General features: G+C 40.2%; 2 protein-coding genes across 14 annotated transcripts in view; both read left to right on the top strand.

The window, feature by feature from the left end:
- Nucleotides 1–4,883, top strand: part of SENP6 (SUMO specific peptidase 6) — a 147,414-nt gene extending 142,531 nt beyond the window's left edge. For all 5 annotated transcript variants that reach the window (XM_034766185.1, XM_034766186.1, XM_034766183.1 and 2 more), the window contains one exon: nt 2,312–4,883. In XM_034766185.1, the coding sequence (XP_034622076.1) occupies nt 2,312–2,521 (210 nt within the window). In that variant the 3' untranslated portion in view covers nt 2,522–4,883. The remainder of the gene's footprint in view (nt 1–2,311) is intronic.
- A 15,613-nt stretch (nt 4,884–20,496) lies between these two features.
- Nucleotides 20,497–23,542, top strand: part of MYO6 (myosin VI) — a 166,671-nt gene continuing 163,625 nt past the window's right edge. For 6 of the 9 annotated variants that reach the window (XM_034766178.1, XM_034766177.1, XM_034766176.1 and 3 more), the window contains exon 1: nt 20,506–20,586. The gene's annotated coding sequence lies outside the window, so the exon portion shown is untranslated. Of the gene's footprint in view, nt 20,587–23,542 lie in introns of all 9 variants that reach the window. The other 3 variants (XR_004645196.1, XM_034766181.1, XM_034766179.1) reach the window with 2 other exon arrangements.

Below are 23,542 nucleotides of genomic sequence, written 5' to 3'. Positions count from 1 at the left end.
AAAGTCCCAATAATTGTTTCAGCTACCAGGCAAATAGCAGAAATTAAAAAAAAAAAAAAAAAAAAAAAAAAAAAGTGGTGTTTAAGGTAAAGCAGGGGCCACAACTGTTACTAAAAAAAGTGAAGAAAAAGAAATAGAGGAAGGGAAGCAGCTACAGAATGTTATTTCTTGTACTTTTTTCCTTAGACATGGATTTATTTAAAATACATCTCTACTCATATTTAAAAACCTAACCTATATATTTTGAAAGTAAAACAGCTTTGACCGACAAATACAATAATTAGGAAACATAAGAGATGTCTCTTTCTTATCATGCTAAAAAGTAATTACCATATATACTCGTTCATAAGCCGAATTTTTTTAGTAAAAAAGGAAAGCCCCAGAGAAGGGGGTCGGCTTATGAACGGGTATAGAGCCCCTCTCCCAAACAGAGAGAGCAAGGAGAGGCAGCACAGCCAGAAGGGAAGAGGCGGGGCCAGAGTCTCTCCGCTTTTGGCCACGCTGCTTCCCGGGGCTGTAGCTCCGGGGCTGCAGCTGTACCACTCGGCCTTGCCCCCCAAAGCAGGCTGTGGCTGCACCACCCAGCGTGCCGGAGCATGCTGCAGCCGTGCCGCCCGGCCCAGCCCGCTGGAACATACTGCGGCCGCGCTGCCAGGTCTGGCCTGCTGGAGCAGGCTGCAGCCATGCTGCCCAGCCTGCCAGAGCAGCTCCATCCAGGTCAGAGACATCCTCCCCAGATAAGGTGGGAAGGGATGGGATGGGGAGAGTGTGGGGTCCCAGGCTAGGGGTGGGGTCATGTGGGGAGTGGTCACAGGTTACTCCCCTGACCCCCAGATTCTCCCCCTCAAAAACAATTTCCCCACCAGTTGCTGTCCTGGCCTGTCAGGGTAAGCAGCTGGCGCGATGGGACACTTTGTTTACTTAGATTTACCTCCGTGCCTGCGGACACTCGAGGTAAACAAACTATCTCGGCCCACCAGCAGCTTATCCTGATGGCCCAGGAGCCAAAGTTTGCTGACCCCTGAATTATAGAGTCGGCTTATGAATAGGTTATAAAAAATTTCCATTTTTACTTATCCATCCTGAGGGGGTTGGCTTATAATCAAACCAGCTTATGATCGCGTATATACGGTACAATTGACCATACATTAATCTAACTGAAGGTAGCTATGTCAGTCCCAGGATATTAGATACACAAGGTGGGTGAGGTAACATCTTTTATTGGACCAACTTCTGTTGGTGAAAGGGATTTCAAGATTTTTATATTTGTGAGTTCTAGAATGTGCCATGGAAACCTGCAGTAGTCTATAAATGTTTTATAGTAATCGTTGTAATTGGTCAGATCCCTTAAAACATAATCACTCAGCACAGTAAAATGTGTGGATGATACATCTCCAATGAGAAAAGAATGATGCTGTAAGAAGTGATGCTGGTGACTAAATAGGATAATATCCTTTTCTCTGATCTGTTTAAAGCAGTGCCCAGCAAGGTGGTAAGGAGTGCTGTGCTGCTGAAGGCACTGCTTTTCAGATGAAATGTAAAATTGAAGTTCCTGACTAATTGTGGTCATTAAAGACACTTACATGAGTAGGGGTATTAACCCAAACGTCATGATCAGATTCCAGTTTGGGTTATTACATTCAGGCTACCAAAATTTTCCATAAAAATGGTAAGATGGTTTTCTTTTTGTTCGAAATCATTAGTGTTGTTTTTACAGTACTAACATATGAAAGCAAGGTCTGCGTGTCCAAAAGATTTTGCAGTCTAAATAAAATATTTGTGCAACTTTTGTGTTAATTCAGTCATACTGCTTTGGTTAAACATTAGTGTATGTCAGGTTACTCCATGATTTATTTGAATTTAGGGGGGAGTGTAAAACAAAAATAGAAGTCCATTCCCTGATGCCTGGAGGGGAAGGAGGAAGGAATGTATCTTTTCATTGATGGGTGGAGTGATTCCTATATCAAATTATCTGTAAAGTGGTTTGAGATCTTTTTGGATGGAAGGCACTATTTTACATTTATAAATAGCTTTATGTCATTTCTACTTTCTAAAGTTTCTATAAAATTTAAGCATTTAATAACCAGTATCAATCATCTTGCAGATCATGTGGGAAAACATTTAATGGTAGTCAAATATGACTTTGAAAAATCTAGTTCCCCAAGATGATTACAGAGATTCCTTTGTTACTCACTACAGAGCGAGAGAACGTTTTGGTGACAATTCCAGATTCTCAATTGCATTGTCTTGTGTTTATCTTTATACAATACAGTGATATTAATGTTATAATACTCATCTGAACTCTTTCCAGAATCCCATTCTCAATTTTGAGCTACCAATGAACTTAACAGACTGGTTTCCACGCCCGAGAATGAAAACTAAACGAGAAGAAATACGAAACATAATCCTGAAATTGCAGGAACAGCAGAACAAAGAAAAGAAGGGACAGAAGGACCTACGTTCACCAGAAGGATCTCTGCAGGAAGCAACAGAACAATTTATCAACAGTAGCTCAGACTAAATATTATGTCTGTTGCATGTTAGCTCTGCAGTCAAAAACTGAAATATATTTTATCTTTGTCTGCCCAGACTAAAGAATTGGAGTATTCTCTGCTCAAAAGTTATTTGGGAATGTTAATGCCTGTAAAAATGTGTGTTATAAAAGGAATACATTCCCAAAAAGATATGTATTAAGTAAACAAGTTTGTACATATGTTAATGAGGCCAACTTTTTCAGCATTTGTAATTAATTTTTTTCACTTGTTAGGAAGCTTTTGTTATGTATTTCTGTTAATAGAACTTAAATAGCTACTTCTAAACATAAAGCAAATAAAGAAAATATTTATAGGATGAAATGGTTAACTTTTTCTTTTTCAGTAAAATTGTCATGTAACACATAGGGGATGACCTGGTAGTAAGATAATTAATTCATATTGTGACCTTTACATTTGCCCTTACAAGATTATTCTGCTTGATATACAAACAATGAGTATGTGTCAAAATGCACTGTGACCCCAGAGAGGGTAATTCACATGTTCACATACAGTATCCAAATGTAAGCAATGTAATTGTTAAATGGGAATGCTTCAGATTTTGGGTCATGAGAAGATATGCATTGCTGTTTAAAAAAAGAAGAAAACACAGTTGCTCTTTGACCAGAGATGATTACTCAAGCAGTATTATAACAGTTTCAAATAAAGTGATCTTGAGTGATACTATTAAATCATATTTTGTGAATCCCAGATGTTGTACAGTTGTATTTTGAAAGTTCCCTCACTATAAAATTGTATTTTGGTAAGTGTACTTGGATAGCAGATTGCCCACATTACATTTTCTATGTTACAATTCTGAATGTCACATTCATATGTGCTTTATCTAAGTAATGAACATTTACAAATGTATGATTACTATTTTTTGTAATGTCCACACCAAAAAAACCAAAATATCAGTGTTCATTGCTTGCTTATTTGTTTATTCTTGATTCTAGGTAGCATCAAACTAAGCTGTTGGAAATAATTAGTTTATTTGGATATTTTCACAGTGTAATCTGATTTTAAACAATATAAAAACACAGCCTTATAAAGCCAGCATTTCTTGTAGTACAGAACGAAGCCACTACCTTGCACAGCCCTTTAAATATTAAAAAGGTTTTGTTATGCAGATGAGAGAATAAGAACAGTTGTTGCAAGGGTCTTGAATAATTCAGTCCTTCCTTAACATTAATTAATTTATATACAGGGAGGGGGAAATTGCCCCCTCCCATTTAAAAAAAAAAATCTGCGGGAGAGGTGGGGAAAACAAAGGTTCACCCCATCCCACCCCGCAGTGTTTTCTCCAAATTCTTTGGTGAGTGTGCTTTGCTGCCTCCTCCTATTGTCAAAGAACCAGGGAATTCAGCTTCCAAGCCCTGTGGGTCCGCTGAGATCAGCTAGAGACACTGGCCCATCCACATGCAAACTTGTGCTTCTACATCAGCTTTTCACACACTAGACCCTAACAGCATTGCCAAATAACTTGTCCTGCCAGGGAAATCCTACACAGATAGCTGTCGGTGAACCCTCCCTTCAAATAGGGTTTCTCAGAAAGGTACCATGATTGCACAACCTTGGGATGTTACCTTTTGCATAGCTTGACCATGGGATTTGGGGGAGGTTCTGTACATTTCCCCACACCTCTTTTCTCCATGCATGAATCCTGGACCACACAGGGAGCCCTCAGAGGGGCCTGGGAAAATGTGGATGCTACTGATATATTAGGGAAGATGTGTACACAGAGATTTCCCTTTGCATACAAGTGTGGTTTAACCTCTCTTGTGCATAATATTAAATATGTCATACACATAACTCTATAGTCATGTCCTGCATTCTTGCCATTGTCTGGGAAAGTCTATGATAAAAACAGGGTCAGAAAGAAGACAGGAGGGATGGGAAGACAATAAACAGAGTGCAACTAACAATCTAGAATAGTTGCTTATACAAATGCAAGTAAAATCAAAAATACAGGGGGAAACTATTGAGATCTAGATATACTTGCAAATAGAAAACATTTTATTCCTTCTCAATCCAGTCTTCCTCCCAATTTTTCCCTAATGAAAGATTCTAATTATATATAATATATCGTAATGTGATCAATATAGCATTGTTCCTTTTATAATAATTGTGGTACAGCTTTCAGGGTTTCTGATACTTTAGAACTATTTCCATTCTCTTCCTAGGAATGGCCTAGAGCTTATTTTTCCCACTTGGGATGCGAGGAATAAAAATGCTTGATTTATCATTTTAATGTTAAGTCTTGAGACCTTCAGTCATGCAGCAAACTAATACGTATGTTGAATATAGAAAAAAATTTATTTTTTTAATAAAATGTGATAGAAAAATGCAGAATTAAGAATTTGACTTATTTAAAACATTTCTTGAATCAGATTATACAAACTTATGTATGTGTGATGTTTGTTTTAGAGAATTACATGTTTTGATAGTTTGAGGGACTTCACCACTGATCATTTGGGACCAGTTTTATTTTACAAAAGTTTAGTGCAAAAAACTGTATATTTAAATATCCACTTTAAGTGTGTGTGTGTGTGTGTGTGTGTGTGTGTGTGAGAGAGAGAGAGAGAGAGAGATAAAAAAAGAACAACGTTTTTAGGTGCATATTTCTTTAAACCATTGTGATAAGATTTAGTATTACAAGTACTTTTCAAAAGTAGCATGATTCAGTTGTTCAGTGAAAGCTATCAGGTACCTGACTAATTAGATGTAACTGTTGTATTGGCTTTCATGTTGGATAGAATAACAGTTAAGAATTCTTATACGAGTTTTAGATTACTTTGCATAAAAAATTCATGCCTCTATGGTAAACATTTGGTGGATAATGTCAGAAGTAGAGATGACATTTAAGTCATCCCTTGTGACATTCTTAAGCAAGAAAACTAAGTAGCTACACTAATGTGCACATGTGTGCACACATCTTCTAAAAGCACGAAAAACTGGAAGAAGAATATTTTGTTAATCTACCACAGGGAAAAAATGACCACACTATTCTCTTGATTTGGAAACTAACTTCAAAGTATTCAGTGAGGAAATGATTTAAAAAAAAAAAAATCCTTCCCCATAAACGAAGAAAATGCACTGCTGCTTGGTTTTTAATTATACGCTGTATATTACACCATGAAGGAAGAACAATATGCCTTTGCATTTTGAAATTATAAAGCTTTTTTCCCCTTTCACTGTTTTCAAAAAATAAACAGACTTTTTTTATTGAACGTCGGCTTCCTGAGGTTACAAATACATCATATTGAGCACAAGCTGTTCTTATTTTCAGCATCTGTGTTCATATTCTATAACAAGCTTGGTTTTGTATTGTCTTTGATTAACATGTTAAAACACTAAGCATCATATAATGAAATTTTCATATAAAGGTGCTTATACTTTACAGTCCTACACACCCCATTTGCTGTTTAAGGACTTAGCTTGAGAGGTGCTGAACACGCTTAACTCTTGAAGTCCTGGTACAGGGACTTGCTTCTTTTAGGCATGAAACTTGCCATCTTTTTAAAAATGTTTTGGAGTTGCTTTGATATTCAGAATTCCAGGAAGGCCTATAAACATCTCTGTGTGCACAGTGTGCTTGGATGCACTAGGAGAGGTTGCTGAGTGCAGTAGTTTCCTGGAGTTCATGTACACTTTCCCATCTCTCTCTGGAAATAGCCACCGTTACTCTCTCTGTCACTATCTCAGCCCATAACCGATGTGGTCAAGATGACAATGACCTGGACATGTTTCACCGGATTCTTTCAAGCCAAATCCCCATCTCTCTTAACACCGTTGTACCTGTTTGTTGATGTGATGAAACATATGTTCTGGCTCTTAGGACCCAACTTAGTGCAGTTGTACTCTGGAGAATGACTGTGGAGTTTGGTTTGGGTCTCTCTGACTCAGAGCCAGTTAGGTCCCATGTACTAATAACTACCAGCTGCCAACCCCGCACCCTGAATTCTAGCTGTTAAATTGTTTTCTTTATTAAATGAGCCTCATTGCTAAGGCTATGATTCTGTCACGGATTCCATGATTTTAAGAGAGGTCCACAAGTTCGGGCTCCAGCCCTGGACGGCAGGCTCGCGGAAGGAGTGCTACCTCTACCTCCTGACTCACCTCATTGGGTCATCCAGCTGGTGGGTCAGTGTCAACGCCTACATTGTAATACTTTATTGTTAAATTGTTACACATTTTTTGTTGCTGTGACATATACCCTGTGTACATTTTTACCAGAACTGGTCTGTGAATTTTGCCTAATTTTACTGACAAAATCATATCCATAATCTCTAGTAATAAAAAATGTGTTGTCAGAAAGGAGATACCCATATGCAGAAACAGGATTAATTATAAACTCATTAGTTTTGAGGTATTTAAAGATAATTTCATTGTTATATCTTTAAAGGATAAGAATGTATTTTCCTTTTATAAATGTTTATATGAGAGAAAAAAAAAGCAGAAAGAATGAAGTCTAGTAAAATAACTTATGATAGAGAAGAAGCACAACCTAATCAGAGCACTAAGAATATGATTATGATTTGATTGGGAGTTTAAAATTGCCACTATAAGTTGGATATTAAATGCAAATAGTAAGTTAAAGAAAAGCAGCACAATTATTTTAGCTTAGCTAATTTCCACACCATGTTGCTTCATTCCTGGAACTTTCATGGAAATGGTGGTATACAGCAATATGCCAGATAGCACCTATGTCCTGTAATACAAGTAAACAAGGTAGGCCAATGCAAAAGGAACACTGGGATCATTACATCATTTAATTGCACTTCTGATGGGAAATGAATCTAAATGTAGTGCTGTGGTGCGCAGGAATGTAAATAAACAGATAAACATGCTTCTGGACTTAAAAGAAAACATTTACTTTGTTCTGAGCGTTAAACTGCCTGTTTTGTGAACCACACTGAATCAATGCTGCACTATAATCTCTCTAAGTTACCAGGGGGCAATAAAAGGCTGTGAGAAGATATACAAAAGCTTCATCCCATCTGAGTGACCTTAGGAAACTTCCGGACTGTAATACTGCATCCAAAAAACCACATTAAAAGGATGTTGAGGTTGCAAAGTCAGGAAGTCATAAATTAGGAAATGCCTGATTTAAGATTGTCTTTGCACAAGATAGACAATGCGCATTGAATGAGCAACTATTCAACATTTCATTTTAGCCCCATTGTTCAGCATGTAGCCCCATGCCTTGTTTACTGAACACTATTCAAACCCTGCTCTAACTACAGAACTATTAATTTCCTCATATGCTTTTTCTATGGTGCCCATCACTGTAGCTTATGCATGCGTCACAAACATTGAATGAATTTATCTTCACAACACCCCTGTGAGCTGAGGGCTGTTGTCCTCATTTTACGGATGGGGAGCAGAGGCACGGAGATTGTCAAAAGTCTACACTAATTTTGGGTGCCCAATTTAGATGCTTATGGGCTGAGTTTTAGAAAACTTGCCATTTTACAATGCAGCTTCCACTGACTTCAGCTGTAAGTATCCACCTTTTGCAACAAATGAGGCAGACAACAGTTTTCTTATCTATATAACCATGATTCATTCCCAAAGTAGATCCAGCCTGTGAACTGAATGAGGCAGGGTCCTGTGGAAAGAATAGTATGCGATCGTGTAATTAAAGACTTTCTTATTGTACAGTAGTGGCCAACCTGAGCCTGAGAAGGAACCAGAATTTACCAATGTACATTGCCAAAGAGCCACAGTAATATGGCATCAGCTCCTGGCCATACTCCCAGCGCCTCTCCCTACCCGCACCTTCTGATCAGGTGTTTCATGGTGTGCAGGAGGCTCTGTGGGGGTAGGAGGAGGAGTGAGGGCACTGAAGGCTCAGGGGAGGGGGTGTGAAGGGGTGGAGTGGGGGTAGAGCCTGGGGTTGAACAGTGAGCCAGACACACTCTGCTTTTCTGTCCAACTGCTACACACTCTTTGGGCAGCACTGGTCCTAACAACCTCATCAACAAAAGGGAGGTTCTTTTTTGAGTGATTGGCCACATGGATTCAGCTCTTTGGGTACATGTGACCATGCAGACCAGATCAGATTCTTTTGGCAAGCAGTGTCTATTGGGTCCACACCTGTGTTGTTGACATCTAGCACCCTTCCACCAGTGGCCCAACTATACCTGTACCCATGGCAATGAGACAGAACCCCGGCAATGTCCATCTGCTTCTCCATGCACTGTTCTAGCATGAGTGTTACATATTAATATTTTAATTTGTTACTGTGTGTGTTGGTCATTTTGCCAGTTGGCACAAAAAAAGTCAGATATTTAGTTTATAAGCTAGGAACCACACCCCTTCCTTCCCCCACACACAGACACACACACACACACACTCCCCAGGTTAAAACTTTAGATCATGTATGGTGGTATTGGCTAGACCTCTGGTCACTGAGACCTCAATACCACAGAGGAGAGAGATCCTCCCCCACTTAAATGATGGGCCATTTGAGAATCCCCATTGCCACTCACCCTCCTCCTCTATGGGAATCACACTGGGAATCGGGGGCGGGGAGGGACTCTAGCAATAGTACCAGCCCCATAGTTCAAATATCATGAGTCAGACAAAAAAAAAATCATGACATTGGTCTAAAAATTACAGTGGCATTTGGGTTTTTTTGTTTTTTGTTTTTGTTTTTTTTTAATTAGACTCTGGGGTTGGTCCGTCTGATTCAAGTACTTTTATTCTCATCCAGTGCCAGGATTTTTGTTTCAGCTTCCAGGAGAAGTCCAAATAGCAAGAGGGATCAACCCAAATCAACACCTAGGGAAAAAGACCCTTAGAAGCTAGACTTATGTGTATGTAAAGTCTATTTGGCAGCCAGCCTCCAAATACAAGTAGCTAATTACCAAGTACATCTCACAAAATACAGTTATTACATTGGGACAAACTGTCTAAACTTACAGACAAGCTTCCTCCCGAACACAGAGATGAGTTAAAAAGCTATAATGCACAGAGAGAAGCTGACAGCCTTCCTTACAAGCAGCACTTGATACAGCATGCACTCAGGACCGGCTCTAGGCACCAGCAAACCAAGTCCGTGCTTGGGGCGGCACAATTTCAGGGGCGGCATTCCGGTCACCCTTTGCAGTTGCAGAGCAGTTGTGCTCTCAGAGGTGGTTTTTTTTTTTGCTTGCGGTGGCAAAAAACCTAGAGCTGGTCCTGCATGCACCATCGCCACATCTGAAAAGGTCATCCTGGCTTCAGGTTTCAGGGATACCCAAAGAGGACCACATCATGATTGAGGACCCTCCCTTTTAAAGCCATTAAAATTTTTTAATTCAAAGACAGTTGAGGCTCTCCATTCATTAAAGGACACCAGGACTACCCTAAATTCCTGGGCCTGTATGTCCCAACTCCAAGAAGGAAGCAAGTAAGTTCTTACAGCACCTTCAGGCAGTGTTTCTCTGCTCAATTCTACTACAACCTTCAGAGGACTTCAGAGCCACGAAAAAAAGCAGAGGTTCCACCGATGATGCTCCTCTGCCTCATCTTCCATTGCTGCACAGTCAGTGTCTTCCACTAGGTGGCAAGTTTGATGCTAGTGTTGAGAGCTTGGCTCTTGAGGATCACTTTTCTTTCAGCAATCCTGATTTGGCAACCACCTCTTACTTTTGGGAAGCCTGGACTTGGATCACCTTGGACCAGCGAGTCCTGGAAATTGTCTACAAGGGATATTCTAGCCAATTCCAGTCCATTCTTATCCCCTACTCCCCTTCAACGGAGGAGCCAGACTTTCCTGGTATTCATATCTCATGAGCCACTCACTACAGCCCCTAATCACATGGAGCAGTGGAGAGAAGTGCCCACAGAATTCTATGGCAGGGTTTTATTCCCATTATTTTCTCATTCCAAAGCACAAAGGGAGTTGGCAGCCCTCAATGTCTCAACAAATTCATCCATTGTTTCACATTCAGGCTAGTGACTCTGGGCCCTCTAATTCCCTTATTAGACCCTTAAGACTGGTTTACAGGTCTTGACCTTCAAGATGTCTATTTTCACATATACGTTCATCCAGCTAAGAGGAAATACCTCAGATTCCTAGTAGGAACATCTCACTACTGATATAGGTCCCTTTGTCTTTCCATACCACTAAGGGTATTCACCAAGTGCTTGGCAGTCATGGCAGCTCATCTAAGAAAAGAGGGGGTCCAGATCTAGCCATATCACAATGATGACTTCATCCAAGATGACCAACTTGTTTCAAGTGACCATAAAACTCTTCACCACAGAGGGCCTCAAAGTCAATGGAGAAAAATCCTTAATGATTCTGATTCAAAGCATAGAGTTCCTAAGATTAGATTCCATCTCAGCAAGAGCTTGTCTTTCACAAGGAAGATTCCAGACTATAGTGAACCTCATCAACGAACTTTAAGTTCTCTCAAAGACAGCATGCCTCAGACTCCTGGGATGACATGGCCTCAAGCAACAAGGACTACCCAGGGTCCTGTGGAAACTGAGATGAGATGCTGGATCAGTGATCATGACAGCCTTGGCACAAGACAGGCTGTTCTGGCATTCATATCTCACAAACCGCTCAATACAGCCCCTAATCATTTTGCCTCCTGTGAACAACATATGTGGAGAACAACGGTTAGATCCAACACCTGGACCCAGCATTGTTACATCCAACAGACTGGATAATGGTGGCCGATTGACATCCAGAGAAAAAACGGTGTTCAGCTGAAGTTCAGAACATTCTACTCCAAAGCAGAAAGTCCTTGACTTATAAAGCTAAGTGGAATATCTGGGCAATTCAGCACCAGCTGTCTCCTGTGACAACACCTACTTCAGCAATACTGGATTATTTACTAGTTCTGAAACAATCTGGATTTTCTATTAGTTCCATATGGGTCCCTCTAGCAGCAATATCTTCATATTACCCTCCTGTTCAGGGCCACATAGTATTTTCTCCCCCTTGACTATAGTATTCACAGGGTGGAACCCTAATCCCTATAGCACCTATGAATGAAGGCTGCCTTTTGAGTAGCCATTACATCAGTTTAAAGGGCAGGAAAAATTCAGACTCCTATGGCAGGCCCCCCTTATACATTGTTTTATAAGGATCACTGTCAGGCCTCATCCCAAATTCCTGCCCAAGGTTTTTTCACAACTCTATTTGAACCAATTGATTCATCTCTACCAATTTTCTTCCCCAAGAATGTCTGAACACCAGAGGACACTGAACTTCATACACATGATGTACCAAAGGCATTGTCATATTACCTTACTGGGACAAAACTATTCAGGAACACACTGAGCCTGATCATGGCCTTTGTTGAAAGGATTAAGGGTCAGGCAATATCCTAACAAAAATTATCAAAATGGGTTATGAGTAAGGCTAAGATTTTGTCACAGATATTTGTAATAAAAGTCATGGACAGGTCACAGGCAATAAACAAAAATTCCTGGAAGACCGTGACCTGTCCCGGACTTTCACTAAAAATATCCCTGACAAAATGGGGAGGTGGGTTAAGTACCAACTTACCAACTGCTGCTGGGACTCCAGGTCCCCTACCCCTTCAGTGAGTGAGAGCTCTGGGGTCCCCCCCACACAATGGCTGAGCAGCTCTGGGGGGGACCCTGCTTCCTGTGACAGCAGAAAGCTCCAGAGGGTTCCCTGCCACCTGCAGCAAGTGGGAACTCCCCTCACCCCTTGTGGCAGCTGGGAGCTCCGGAGGGTCTCTGTGCCACCCATCACGTTTCAACCTTCCTTCCCCACTATTAAACTGGAGATTCTGTATTGGCAAAGGAACTGAGGGACAGTTAGACCCATTCTTCTCTTTATGCCCTCAGGTGAGGGGATATGAGGACATCTAACGTACAGGTGCAGCCCCAACAGACAATGCTGGCCAATAGAATTAGATTTTGTGCATGTAGTGTATGCATGCATACCAAGAGTGGAATCCATGTGGACAAACAACTTGGAATACAGAACGGATGTGGAGAAGTCAGAAGATGACGCATTTAGAGGGATTCAAAAATTGGCAATAGCTGTGTGACCACATATAATGGTTAACCCAAAGTCCACTGAAAAGAATTAAACCTTTAATGCAGCAGTGTAAAAAATTTGAGAACAAAGCATTTGCATGAAGTATTAGACTTGTTTGGGAAGGTATTTAGATCTTCCTATCTCACCAGCTGGTAAAGATTTTACATCTTAAAAAAGTAAAATAGCCTAATAAAAATGAATAAAAGTGTTGAAGTTGGAAGGACCATCCTCTGCAAGGTATTAGATCTCATATATAATAGGGCTGTCAATTAATTGCAGTTAACTCACGCGATTAACTCAAAAAAATTAATCACGATTAATCGCAACAACAGAATATCAATTGAAATGTATTAAATATTTTTTGATGTTTTTCTACATTTTCAATATTGATTTCAATATTACAACACAGAATACAAAGTGCACAGTGCTCACTTTATATTATTATTTTTATTACAAATATATGCACTGTAAAAATGAGAAACAAAAGAAATAGTATTTTTCAATCCACCTCATGCAAGTACTGAAGTGCAAACTGTAAAAATGATAAACAAAAGAAATAGTATTTTTCAATTCACCTCATACAAGTACTGAAGTGCAATCTCTTTATCGTGAAAGTATAGCTTACAAATACAGATTTTTTTTTGGTTACGTAACTGCATTCAAACATAAATAGTGTAAAACTTTAGAGCCTACAAGTGCACTTAGTCCTACTTCTTATTCTGCCAATCATTAAGACAAACAAGTTTGTTTACATTGATGGGAGATACTACTTCCTGCTTCTTATTTACGTCACCTGAAAATGAGAACAGGCGTTTGCATGGCATTTTTGTAGCCGGCATGGCAAGGTATTTACATGCCAGATATGCTAAACATGCTTATGCCCCTTCCATGCTTTGGCCACCATTCCAGAGGACATGCTTCCATTCTGATGATGCTCATTAAAAAAATAATGCGTCAATTAAATTTGTGACTGTACTCCTTGGGGGGGGGGCGGGAGGGGGAAATTGTATGTTTCCTGCTCTGTTTTACCTGCATCCATGTACAAACAAGCTTTTGCCAAATAAAGTACATGCAAATCATTCTTTTACGTGTTATATAACAAGTAAAACAGGTTGCTGAGACTTGACTTCCACATGATTTCACCCCAAATTTGAAACTGTGTTCGCTGGCTATGTTTTAGCCTAAGGTGGTATCTAGGGTACAACATGGCCAGCTAACATGACTACAGACATGTTAGTCTGTGTCTTAAAGTGGCTTTTCAGACATGTTCAGATAACTCAATTGAAATAACATGACAGAAAAAAAATACCCTTTTAGCCTTTCACAATATACACTAAGGAGTTGTATTTGTTCTGGACCCTGATTTCTGTACTTTAGTTTTCTCTATAAAATTTGAGAAGAGGAACTTCCTCTCACTATGCCATCAACTTGAAAATGTCAATGTTATTTGTTGTATGCAGTGTAGTTGTAGCCATCTCAGTCCCAGAATATTAGAGAGACAAGGTGGATGATGTAATAACTTTTTTATTGGACCAAATTCTGTGGGTGAGAGAGACAAGCTTTGAAGCCACACAGAGCTCTTCTTCAGGGGTATTCATTGTGTTTTCTACATGTGTACACCTGATAGGTTTTGTGTTCATGCTGTTTCTGATATCATTAATATTTACTTTGGATGGTCAAGATCTTGAATGACAGGATAATCATATGTGAGATTTTCACCTTATGAAAAATTAAAATACAGCAACACCTGTCACGGTGTGTAACAATTTGGTATGCAAATATAGGGTGTCCTCCCAAGATCTGCTAGCTAGGGAGGCTGTATTGAGTCCTTCATTACCCATCTGTTCATGTGCTCTACCAATATAGTTGTGCTTGCAAAATACAATGAAACTATACAGTGGTCTATGCTGCTCTTTACAATGTCTGAAAACTCTGAGGATAATCATTGTTTACATCTGTCACAATAATTCTGAGTCATCTCTTGTTTAAACAGTGCAGTGAGGAAATCAACTCCTTTGGTCCGAGCTGGATTGAATGCATTTTGGCCATTTTGAATTGCAATCCATCAACACTATAACACAGAGCAGGTGATCAGATTGATACCAATATGGTCTTATAAAATCTATAGTTACCTTCCTCTGACGGTCTTTCTGCCCTTTACGATGGTCACAGGAACCTAGTGGGTTTTCTAGTACTCATCATTCATGCAGCAAGGACAGTGCTGATTTATTTCTTACTCCTCACTATGGTCCCATGTTGGTCAATCGTAAGCATTGTGGAACCCTTTTAGTGAGCATTGTGCCTACATGTCCCACTTGCATAAAACCCTTGAATGGATATTTCTCCATGTGCCTCCTCCGATGTAATAGAATAAGGTGTTAAGCATTTTTATTTAAATGAAGAATCTCTGTTGTTGTGATACAAGCATTCTGGATGCTAACATGTAAATATTACTTCCACCCAGCTAGCCATTAAACTATATCTATCTCTGGTAAATATTCATTTCCTGAAATTGCTGTAAAGCGAAAATGGGTCTTGCCAACCCCCCAGTCTCGGCACGTCACTACCTTCCATTGTTTGGCGAAATCTCTATTTAGACCCAAGTTCTGTAGCTTCATTCAATCTCTTCTATTAATTATGTTTGAAATGCTTCTTGCCATTGTCTCCATGGCATGGTCAGAAAAGAAGGTAAGAGTTTAAAAGAATTATGTTGTCCTTTTCTTCATTTTTTTTCTTTGTTTATGGGTCAAAATTCTTCCACCCAAATTTCAGCTTGTGTGGGGATATTCCTCTAAAAGAAGGAATCTGACAGAGTTAGAGAACAAACTTCACTTTACTATTTCCTGGATTATTTTTAGAACTACCTGAGTGAGAAAGAGCGAGACTAGATAGATCTGTTCCCTCTAACCAGGAAATGGAACTTAAGGTCATGAAGATACTCTCTCCAGCATTGCATCCTGCATTCAGATGCAACAGCAGTTTTTCAAATGTTTAACTCAACCTATCACAAAATGTATCCATTTAATAGGGCAATATCCATTAACTGAATTATCCCTTACAAGGTTCACTTCAAGAGAACTATTTGCATTCATCTTCCAGACTGTGTTTCTTTGTAAATCATTGATACTAATAATTCCACAACAAATTGAAGAAATGTTTTTATATAAAATTTAAATAAAATAGTCAATAAATAAAATAAATTTGATGCCATAGTCCCCAGTAGGTATGCAAGGTCAAATATTAGTGATCCAGTATATTATAATAAAAAATCATTTGTTCCAAACAGAAAATAAACTTCAGTTTACTGACTGGAATAATATAGTGTGTTCACACTTGTGGTTTTTTTTTTTTATCAGCAGTCTGAGAATGTTTAACTCTCACATACTTTTCTATAGATATTTCCTTGTAGCAATGGCGGTAACTGCAAACTTTTCCTCTCTGTTTCAGGACCATTTATCCTAAAGTTCCAAAGTACAGCTACTATCATTTTTTCACTTTCCTTAATTTTATGGGAAAAGAAACCCTCTCCAAGAGAGAATGGACTTGAGTGATTTATATACTTTAAATACATTTTGTTGAATGATTTCCTGGCATTATGTATCTTGTTTCTGTTATGACAGAGTTTAACTATTCAGCACATTTATATTTAACTCAGTTTTCCTTTCACAAATACACAGGTTTTCCCCCTAGATAATAATTACCCATATCTGTGTATGTTTTGCAAATGGAAAACAATATTAGGCCCTTATAGAATTTACAAATACTGTCCCAAAGGGTAATGCTTTAAATGAGAAGTGCCACTCCAATGCCCTAGAAACGTAAAAATATTGTAATTTACTCAAACTCTTAATTATTTTAAATGATGCCAAATAAAGTTGTCCATAAAAATCCAAATGAACTGCCATGTTGAAAAATCATGTTTTTAAAATTATGTACAGTCCAAACATAAAAGGTTGTATTTGACACAGAAGTGTTCTGCAGTATTAATAGCTGTCTTATTTCACATTCTCCCCAACTCTACTCCATACCTATAGTGGAATATTGCAAAGGATGGGATAAATTCTAATAGTCCAGTCCCACTCTCATTGGCAAAACAGCCCCAGGCATAAACAGCCATTTGAAAGAGCAGTCTTCTATTCCTTCCCTTAATCTGTGCTGTGTCGCCCACTCTAAGCACATTATAAACTGGCACTTACAAAGTGCCTGATTCTTCCACCCTAATATTGAGTGAAATTATTATTATTTGCATTGTGGTATCACCTAGAGGCCCTCGTTGTTCAAAATACTATACAAATAAATAAAACAAAGACTGTCCCTGCCCTTTATCACTCATAATTTCAGATTAAGAGCAGATGTAACAAGAATAAACTTACATATAAAGGTGGGTTGGGGAAAAAGGTAACAGCAAAGATGATTATATTTACATAAATTAGAAGTCTCATTGATAATAGCAGTCACAAGTGGTCACCAGCCTATTCTACTGTATTAGCAATTACTCGTGTAAATTTCCATTGAGATCAAATAAATAAATAAACGTGCAGTGACACTTGAAGGAACAATTAAATTTGAAAAGATGTACTGAATGTTTTGAGGAGTGTGCATACTTGTAACTTTGCCATCTTGTGAAAAGTTGTGAAACCTGAGTCTTCTAGAATTCAATCACAGCACCAGCATTTCTGGTGTCTCTCCTCTTCTAGACATGCCATGAAATGGAACAGCCCCAGCTGCTGTTTATTGCTAACATACTTTCAGGGGATAAAGTGGAGGTGTGTAGAACCTCACTTCCTGCCACTTGGGTCTTCTTAGTGTATGCACAACGTGCCTCAGGTGGCACGTGAATTTGGTCTGCTGGTTGGATCCTTAGTTTCTTAGGCCCGGGCCAGCTACTGACAGGGAGTGTGATCCATGCCCTCCACCACTTGGGTCAAACAGACAAAATTCAAACTCTGCAATTATTGCAGAATGGGCATGTCAGCTATGCAGCTGCTGACTGAAACTGGCACTTTACATGCACATGTAGTGACCAAGAGAACAAAACCAACTTGTTCAGAACTTGTTTTATTGACACAGAGAATGTTAGTCAGGACACAGGATTTAGCTCCAGCTGTACTCCGCCCAAGCTGCATGATTAAGCACCCACTTTTAATCATACACAACACATTCGTTTCGTATTGTCCATAAAGTGTCTAGTACAGTGTTGGTCCTATATAAATAAATAACAATACTTATTTTGGAAAAATCCTGGGGGAGGGAAAGGGGTTCCTTTAAATTCTCCTAGGATAGAGGCTAGCAATAGGCATGGCTAAACATCAGCTCTTAAGGGTAAAATACAGTTTGAAGACTATTACTTTGCAATTATTTATTTTTGTATATTTACATATATATAAAATATATTTGTATTTTTACAATGTTCTGGGAGCTTTTCAGACATTAAGGACAGAATGGTCCTAATCTGCCAAGTCTAAAGACAGAAAGATATAGAAGTTAGTAGAAAGAGAATAGCGAATTATTAGATACAAATTAATTAGACTCTCTCTAGCAGTATAATAGAAGTGGGTTTTTGAGGGACTTAGGGAGGACAATGTACAGGTTTGGAGAATAAGCTCAGGCTGGTCATGTTATTCACATAGCACTGTGTAGAAGAGGGCATGGAGGTGATTGTGGGAGAAGCTGATGAATGAGTGGACAAAGTTGAGAAGGTTGGAATGGAGGGCAAGGAAGCAACGCGAAACTCAATTAGGGAGTGGCAGAATTATGTAGGACTTTCAAGGTGGAGAAAAGAAGTTTAAATCTGATGCAATAACATATGGGGAGCCAGTGGAGACATTCAAAGACAGGAGTGACATGATCACATGGGCAGGCGAGGAAAATTATTTTAGTGGTTACATCTTGTGTGAAGTGGGGCAATGTGTGTTTTGGGAATTTCAGAAAACAGGATGTTTTAGGAGTCAAGGCAGAATATATTGAGGGCCTGAATAAGAGATTTGGCTGGGGAAGGGAAAGAAAAGGCTAGCTCTTGGAGATATTAAGGAAGAAGTAGCACTTCTATCGCCTCTTATGTATGGAAACTAGTAAACAAATCTTTCACATTAAAGGAACACAGCCAAGTAGTTGAGTCCCCACATTTATTTTCATTTAAAAAAATAGTTAATTTTAAAAGATTCAATAAAATCTTTAAAAAGATTAAGAAATACTGAAACTGAAATATTTTCAGTCTAAATGTCGCAACCTTGTATTAGTGTCAGAATTTCAACTGAAATTGAGTTGAAATTGACTGCAAAGTGAAGTGTCTGGTAAATTTCAATGATGGAGCTGAGCAAAAAGCAAATAGTAAACAAAGGAATAAATAGTCAAAAGAAAAATATGTATTTTAATTGTTCAGTTTTAATCATTTAAATTATTGTTTGTACTACAATAGTGTCTAGCGACTCCAACTGAGATCAGAACCCCACTGTGTTAGGCATTGTACCAACACTCAATAAGGCCTTGTTTACAAAACAAAGTTGAACTGCTTTAACTATAGCCTATATTGGTATAGTCAGCATGGCACAATGTCCCTAATGTGGATGCAGTTATATTGGTAAAAATATGTTTATACAAGCGTGGCTTATTTCCATTCTGGGATGGGAATAAGCCATACTTGTAAACACACATTTATACTGGTATAATTGCATCCACACGGGGGGGGGGGGGAGGGATGAGGGAGGGTTGTACCAATATAATGACATTGATTAGAAGAAAAATCACATCTGTAAAATGATCAGTACAAAAACTGTGTGTAGACCAGACCTAAGAGACAGTCCCCGCTGTGAAGAATTTACAAAGGCTAAACAGTAATAAAGCTCTCTTATTCCAGAATAAGTATGTCCACACATGGAGTTATTCAGCAATAACTATTGCAATTAGAATTCCCACACTACCTTAGTCCAAATTAACTTTCAAGTATAGACAAAGGCACGTTCATAATCTTCTGTACTGTGGATACTGAATTAAATGGCATTACCCACAGTGTGTAAAATTAAGCATTTTAAGACTTTGAAGCATCAGGGCCTAAATAGATAAGAGAAAACAGAGAGACAAGGTGGGTGAGGTAATATCTTTTGTCTCTCTAATATCCTGGGACCAACTGCACAAGAACACTGCATATAGGAGAAAACAGAGGCAGAGATCTTATTTTCACTAGGAAAAAAGGTTACCACTTCTTAGCTAACGTGGTAAAATCTTGGGATATGTCTACAATGAATCCAAGCTGTGATTGTAGCTTGTGTAGATGTACCCAAACTAGCCTGATTAGGGACAGCAGTGAAGCCATAGCAGCATGTGCTGTGCAAGCCTACCCAGGACCCTGGGTACTTACTGGTGTGGCCAGCCCAGGCCAATGCCCATTGTGCCCTGACTTCACTACAGAACCAGCTAGATTCAAGCTGTCTTGGGTATGTCTACACCCAATATAATCACACCTCCCACCCAGTGCAATGTAGACGTACTGTTTGCAACTGGCTTTTCCATGCCATTTTCACTCCTGTTGCAAATAACCAGTTATCACTACACCAGCAGGATGTTAGCACTTAGCTGGGTGGAGGTAACCCCCACCCCTTCAACTCCCTGGCCAGACACTAGGTCACAAAGCAAGGCAGAGCCTGAGCCAGGAGTAGGAATCAGGGCTAAAGGGTGACACAGGGAGGGTCATTTCCCCCCTGACAGTCAGGACAGGCTCGAGCAGGGCCCAGGGGTTGCAGGTAACCAGGCCGGTGCCTGGAGCGCCCGGACTCAGCCCCAGTCTCAGGGCCGGGTTCCCAGCGGTGTGGCCCCGGGCAGGCGCCGGCCGGCGGAGGAGAGGACCGGGGCTGTGATGAGCCGCAGACCGGCGGGGGGGAGTCCCCATGACGGGCGCTCTGGGCCGGGCCGGGCCGGGTCGAGACGCGCCTCCCCCTCCGTAGCGCTGACGTCTGCGGCACCTCCCTGGACTCGGCTCCGGGGCGGGGCTGCAGCGGCGCCGGGGCCGCGGCGGCATCAGCTGGGGACAGAGCGCGGCGGCGGCGGCAGGTAACCGGGGCAGCGCGGCGCAGGAGCGGCCGGCCGGGGCCAGGCTCCCCGGGCAGGAGAGCTCCGCGGCAGGGCCCGGGCCCTCGGCTCGCCACCCCCCTCCCGGGCTCTTCTGCCCTCCCAGGCAGCCCCTGGGGCCACCCCGGCCCACTGGGGTCCCTGGTCCCGACCACTCCCCCGCCCTAGGGCGCTGGGGTCCGGCTCCCGCTGGCCGCCCGCCTCGGGGTCTCTCCTGCCCCCTCTCCCGGTGCCCGGCTCGCCTGGGCCGCTCCGCTGACTGCGTGCTGGCCGCGAGCCGGCCCCCGACCACTGCGGGGTGGTCGCAGCGGGAGCCCCGCTGCCGGGGAGAGCTGGGGGCGCGCACCTGTCGGGGGGAGAAATGCTGGAGCCAAACACACGCAGGCGATGTAAAGCGGCCCGGCAGGGCGTCGTGCTGGGAACAGCCCCGGGGAAGCGTTAGCCGGACCTAGGGGCGCGCAGCGTGTCGGGCTGGGAAGGGAGTGAGAGGTTCTGGGAACTTTCTGGGTGAGCTGATGCTTAGAAAAGTTTCCAAATCAGATTGTGAGTGTCCGTGTCCAGAGCATTATTCGTAGGGTGCAAGTCTCTTACCCCAGCAGCTGTAGAAAAGCTATTCATCAGACTGACTTACGTGCGACTCTCGAAATTCCCTGTTATATCCAATATAGAGTAAATGCTTTTCTAGAGAGGTTTAAAAATTGGAAGGTTAAAGAGGTTGAACGTCAGGAGGAGAGTAGCCAATTCTCTCTTGTATTTTCGTGGTGTACAGTAGCTCTCTCAGCTCCCACACCTTTCTTTAAATAAACATACAGTCTGCCAATTAATTGGGAAGGAGAAATAGAAGGGCAAAATTAGCCATGAGTCCCAAGTATTCAGACACATCCTGAGCTCCTACACAGTAGTTAAAGAGTCAAGGTCTCATGCTGGGGCCTCTAAATTATGTATTTGAAGATTTAAGCAATTGAAAGGGAGAGCTCAGGGATTCATCTGGAAGAAGGTAGACTTTTCCTGGCAGGGTGTTTTTTTTTTTTCTTCTTCTGACAGTGAGAACTTTTTTTACTGTGCATACATACAGATAAAGTGCAGTGAAAATGTCATTTTAATCCTCTCACTCAGAAATTCCTTCTTGTGGTGTTTTCTTATTCTTATACAATTGCTGCTAAGGTAAATGCTAAAATTACACTGGGTTTCATTTGGACTATTGTTGTCTCCATTTCAAAAGAGTAAACATTTCTGTGTGAGTACAACTATACAAAGTAAAGACTCCTCGTGTGCACGAAGCAAGGTTTTGTATCAGCCGGTCTAAGGACATAATCAGGACTGCAAAAAGCATACTTTCTGTTGAAGCTTTTTGCCCTTTTGCAGGTTTGATTACTTTGTGCTCATCACTTTCTCAAAAATGATTTACACTATCTAAATGCTGACTTCTAAGCTCTGTATCTCCACATTAATTTTCAAGCAGAACAAAGTTTAATAAAAATGTTCTTTCACTGCACAATTAATCAACCATTACTTGGAATACAATGCACAGTATATCCTATCTATTGTAGATGCTTACTCATGCTTGACCGATGGATTCTTAACTAGTAAATCCTAATATTACCAGATACCTGTAAAAACTTGAAATGGCTAAATTAATAGACTAGATGAAAGGATGTTTGTTACTTATTACTTAGGTAACTGTTATTGATAGAATGTATCAACCCACACTGTTTTTGTCAAAGGTGAGAGTAAGCGTATGTCATTATTTAAAATAAGTGTCTTGGATTACTCATTCAGGGTAAAGAACTTTCTGGGGAATGAGTTAATTTCTGACAATTCAGTTGAATTTATTAGGCTATAAAATAGCCTATGAACTTGTTCTTCAGTGATCAGAGTACAAAGGTTGAGAACGGAGTCAAGTTTTCCTTTACTGCAAAAATTAACAGAGCGTAAAGAGAAATACTCAGGTTAAATTCCATCTATAATTTAGTTTTTCAGAAGGAAATAAGGTTGGTAAAACCTAAGAACAATAGGAATGTTTCTATGATATTTTTTAAAGCTTCCACTGGATTTTTTTTTAAAAACAATTTTGTTCCTGTAGTGTTTGCTATTCAGACACTGCAGAACTGTGCCTATGAATAAGATCCAGAAAGCGAACATGACAGTTTCACTTTTGTTTACAAACTGATTTAATTTCATTATCCAAATTGAGAGAATAAACCCACAATAAAAATATCAGATAGTGAAATGTAAAATCTTTCATAATCTAAAATGTTTGTTTTAATATGGTAAAATAAACTTTAACGTGACTATATCCTTCAGCTCCAGTGCTACAGCTGTGCCTCAGTAGTCTGTAGTATAGACCGTTCCTATGTTGATGGAAGGGGTTTTTCTAGGGGTGTAGTTAATCTGCCTTTCTGAGAGGTGGTAGCTACGGTGATGGAAGAATTCTTCTGTTGACCGACCTGTGTTTACACTAGGGGTTATTTAATGGAACTGCGGCACTCAGGGCACAACATTTTTCACAACCCTGAATGGCATAGCTAGGTTGATGTAACTTTTAAGTGTAGACCAGACCTTAGTAGAAGTACAGTTGCTGCTTCATTATGAAATTTGTTATAAAATTGCAAAATCAGGAGGAAGACCCGAGGAAAAATGAAAAAATGAAGACACTGTTAATTGAGCTGGTAAACTTGTGTCAAAATTCAAAGTGTGAAGCTATATGGAATCAATGTGATTGTCATGGATTAAATCCATAGGATTGAACCAGAAGGCTATTTTAGACCTGTGTGGACTTGCATGTCCAATTCATATTAAATACATCATCATATCTCTTATAGTAACATCTCCAGCATGTCTAGAAAAAGCCACTTTATTTAAAATAAGTATAATTTCTATAATGTCAAACTGCTGTCATTTTCATTGTTTTGTAGTGATGTGATTTTACACC

This window comes from Trachemys scripta, chromosome 3, assembly GCF_013100865.1.
Source record: "Trachemys scripta elegans isolate TJP31775 chromosome 3, CAS_Tse_1.0, whole genome shotgun sequence".
Lineage (NCBI taxonomy): Eukaryota > Metazoa > Chordata > Testudines > Emydidae > Trachemys > Trachemys scripta.
This window is presented reverse-complemented; position numbering and strand designations above follow the sequence as displayed.